Source organism: Mandrillus leucophaeus, unplaced genomic scaffold (genome assembly GCF_000951045.1).
Source record: "Mandrillus leucophaeus isolate KB7577 unplaced genomic scaffold, Mleu.le_1.0 Scaffold1277, whole genome shotgun sequence".
In the NCBI taxonomy this organism is placed as follows: domain Eukaryota; kingdom Metazoa; phylum Chordata; class Mammalia; order Primates; family Cercopithecidae; genus Mandrillus; species Mandrillus leucophaeus.
The window spans coordinates 45,623-48,916 of NW_012101176.1; the positions used below are offsets into that span (position 1 = coordinate 45,623).

Sequence of the window (3,294 nt, forward strand, 5' to 3'; positions counted from 1 at the left end):
TATATATTTTAACATATAAAATAAGGTGGCTTTTCCATTCAGCTTCTGTTTCCTAACTGGATTACTGAGTTCTTGATGTAACCCCTTAATAATTAGGGCCAAAAAAGTATAGTCTTATGTATGTTGAAAAAGGTCTTTAGGTCATTCCAGTACTTCTAGCTGAAAATCATTGATTTAGTTTTAAGTTCTGCCTATTACAACAAGAGTTCTCCATCCTCGTTACATGTTAGTAGTGTCAGGGAAGACTTAAAAATTACCAGTGCCTGGGTCCCTCTCCAGACCTTTAACCTGGAACTCATGGGTGGGGCTTGAGCATCCACTTTTAAAAATGTTTTCCAGTGATTCCAATGTCTAGCTATATTTTCCATCAGATTTCTCTGATTTCTTGTGGCCTTCACTTTTTTTCTATTTTGGTATCATGACTATTTTCAGGTCTCATTTCCTGTCTTAGGCTTTATATCCCCTGGGGTAGCGACCTTGCCATCTTCATTTCTGTATCTTTTTTGAACACATGAATTGGTCATCAGGAAAAGGTCTCAAGCACACATAGGTTTTGTTCTGAGTCTCAGGTTCACAGGCTAATCCTAAAGTCTTTGTTCTCCACGAAGTCAGAGATTGCTTGTGATGAAGGGTGTGGTTAAGTCTGTAGTGCAGATGGTGGAGGGGAGTTCACCTTGTTTTCAGGCTTAGCATTGGGACTAAGAATTTTATGTCTATATGGGTGAAGGGGTAGGGATGTGTAGGAAGTCAGTTCTGATTAAGATGGAGGAATTATACTAGGAAGTAGAGGTAAAGGCAGTGAGAAGGATTAGCAAACAGAAGAAATGTGAACTTACAAAGAGGCTAGAGTAGACCCTTGGAGATTCTTGTTTAAGTGAATTAACTAGATTTTAGAAAGGTTATGAGGCAGTCATATGCAAGGAAGGTTTCAAAGTCTGGAGACAAGAAGTCAAGCAACACTTTGAGAAGTGGTTGGTCTTTATGGGAATGGAGAGAATTACACTATTGAGAGATGTGAAAAGTAATGAAGAGGGTTTCACAATGTGAAATTGTGTTTCTCGTTTGAATCTGAGAAACAAATGAGCAGAGGCTGGAGACAATTATGTCTAAAAGATAGTGGGGTACAGGGAGCAGAAAGGTCAGGGAGAAAGGGAACTGCAGGAATTAGTGCTGAGAAACAGGAGTTTGGTGGAGGAAGGAGGAGATCCAGTCCCAGATACAGGCAAATAAGTATTTTCCCTTTCCCAAGCATGGCAGTCAGCCCTGCAGGAAACAGGACAAGAGAAAAGGACATCATACCTGCCAGTCTTCCTGAAATACAGAAATGACATCATGGTTGTTGTTTCGGAATAACCCAAGTTAGATATCCTCTTCCTAAAGGAGCTGTCATGGAAAGAAAGAAAACAAGGAATGGAGGTGATGTTATTTTACTGGGGGAAGCCTCAGGAACAAGCATGTAACACGAGGTACTCTATAATTGTTTCTTCAAATAATATATTATTTCTGTTGTAAAGTTGATGGGAGATGGTTATATTCTTGCAGATTTTTTCCCCTCTCACTATGTTTCTAAGTTGGTGATCAGTCCTTTGTCAATTCTCAACAGCACGCGATATTTCAGAAGGGTTTCAGATGGGAGAAAGGCTGATTGCTATTTTCTATGTCGTTAGAACTTTCCACTTTTCCACCTTTTCATGGTTGCATCTTTTTCTCAGTGTCTCTGTGGTGGTAGCCATGAATGAGACCCTGCCGGGTCTTCGTGGCAGGGACATGATTGACAGAAGGCCCAGGTCAGTGCATTTCAAATTCACCAAGTCCTTTGCACAGAAAGCTTCCTTCCCACAGGCTCCCAGCAAGGGTGTGAAAGCAAGCCTAGTTCTCTGTGGCTCTGTTTAACTTTAATGGGAAACTGGTTGGAGGACTCCCCATCAACCATGCAAAAACTCTCTTAGAAATATATTAATACCTAAAACTTCTTTCTCTTTCTTTTTCACGGGAGTCAGCTTTGCATAGTGGTCTGTGAGTTCTCCCATACTACCTTCATGCCTGCCCCACATTCCCTCAGAGGTGTCTTCCCTGATGAATTATCTTATATGTCTAATCCCATCCTGGATGCATCTCAGTTGGTAAAAACTAACATACCAGGTTTGATTCTTTGCACTTAGTTTGTTTGCTTTCTCTCTCACAAGTAGTCAGGAACCATGTCCTAGTGTTTTATGTGTTACCTCTTTTTCTACATATATATGGAAACAGGTACTTCCATTTAGTATTTGGAATAATATTTAATATTTGGAATACTATTAGTATTCCAAATAGTATTTCCATTTTGCCGATGAAAAGACAGAAGCTTAGAGTAGTGTAAAATCTTTCCTGGTGTCGTATGGCTAGTAATAGGTGGATCTGAGATTTGGTGCTGGGACTATTTGACCTCAAGACTAATGTGATGGTAGTAATATAGCAGCTGAGATTGGTTCGCCTGTGTGTGGCATCTTGTTTCATTGACTGCATGAAAGCTTTAAAAGAATGGTATGAAGCAAGCTCCCTCATACTTCAGGATTTGAAAGAAGAACAAACTAAACCCAAGCACAGTGAATGAAGGAAACAATAAGGATTAGAGTGGATAAAAATAAAATGGAGAATGGAAAAAAATAGAGTAAATTAATGAAACCGAAAGTTGATTCTTCAAGTTAAAATCAACAAAATTGACGACCATTAAGTAGACTGACTAAGAAAAAAGAGAGATTAAAATTACTAAAATGAGAAACGAAAATGGAGTCTGAATATGACAGGTCATAGTTTAATCCTAGCACTTTGGAAGGTCACAATGGGAGGATTTCTTGAGGCCAGGTGTTTGAACCAGCATAGGTAACCTGGGGAGACCCAGTCTCTACAAAAAAAGAAACAAAAATCAATTAGCTGGGCATATTGGCATGCATCTGTATTCCTAGTATCTTGGGAGGCTGAAGAAGGAGAATTGCTTGAGCCCAGAAGGTTGAGGCTGTGGTAAGCCATAATCACACCACTGTATTTCAGCCTGGGCTAGCCTACAGAGTGAGAGCCTGTCTCTCTCTCTTACAGAAAGAAAGAAAGAAAGGAAAAAGAAAATGAAGTGATTACTACCAGTTCTAATAAAATGATTATGAAATTACTGGAAATAATTGTATTCTAATAAATTGGATAGCCTAGATGAAATAGACAAATTCCTAGAAAAACACAAAAATATGAATAGAGCTATAATCAGTAATAACATTGAATCAATATATGCATTTGATCAAATTCAATGTTTTTTCACAGTAA

General features: G+C 38.9%; 1 protein-coding gene across 1 annotated transcript in view; it reads right to left on the minus strand.

Moving 5' to 3' along the window:
- Nucleotides 1-1,302: 1,302 nt before the first annotated feature.
- Nucleotides 1,303-3,294, minus strand: part of LOC105533673 (pregnancy-specific beta-1-glycoprotein 3-like) — a 26,700-nt gene continuing 24,708 nt past the window's right edge. The window contains 1 exon segment of the mRNA XM_011972154.1: nt 1,303-1,383. Within this exon segment, the coding sequence (XP_011827544.1) occupies nt 1,331-1,383 (53 nt within the window). The 3' untranslated portion in view covers nt 1,303-1,330.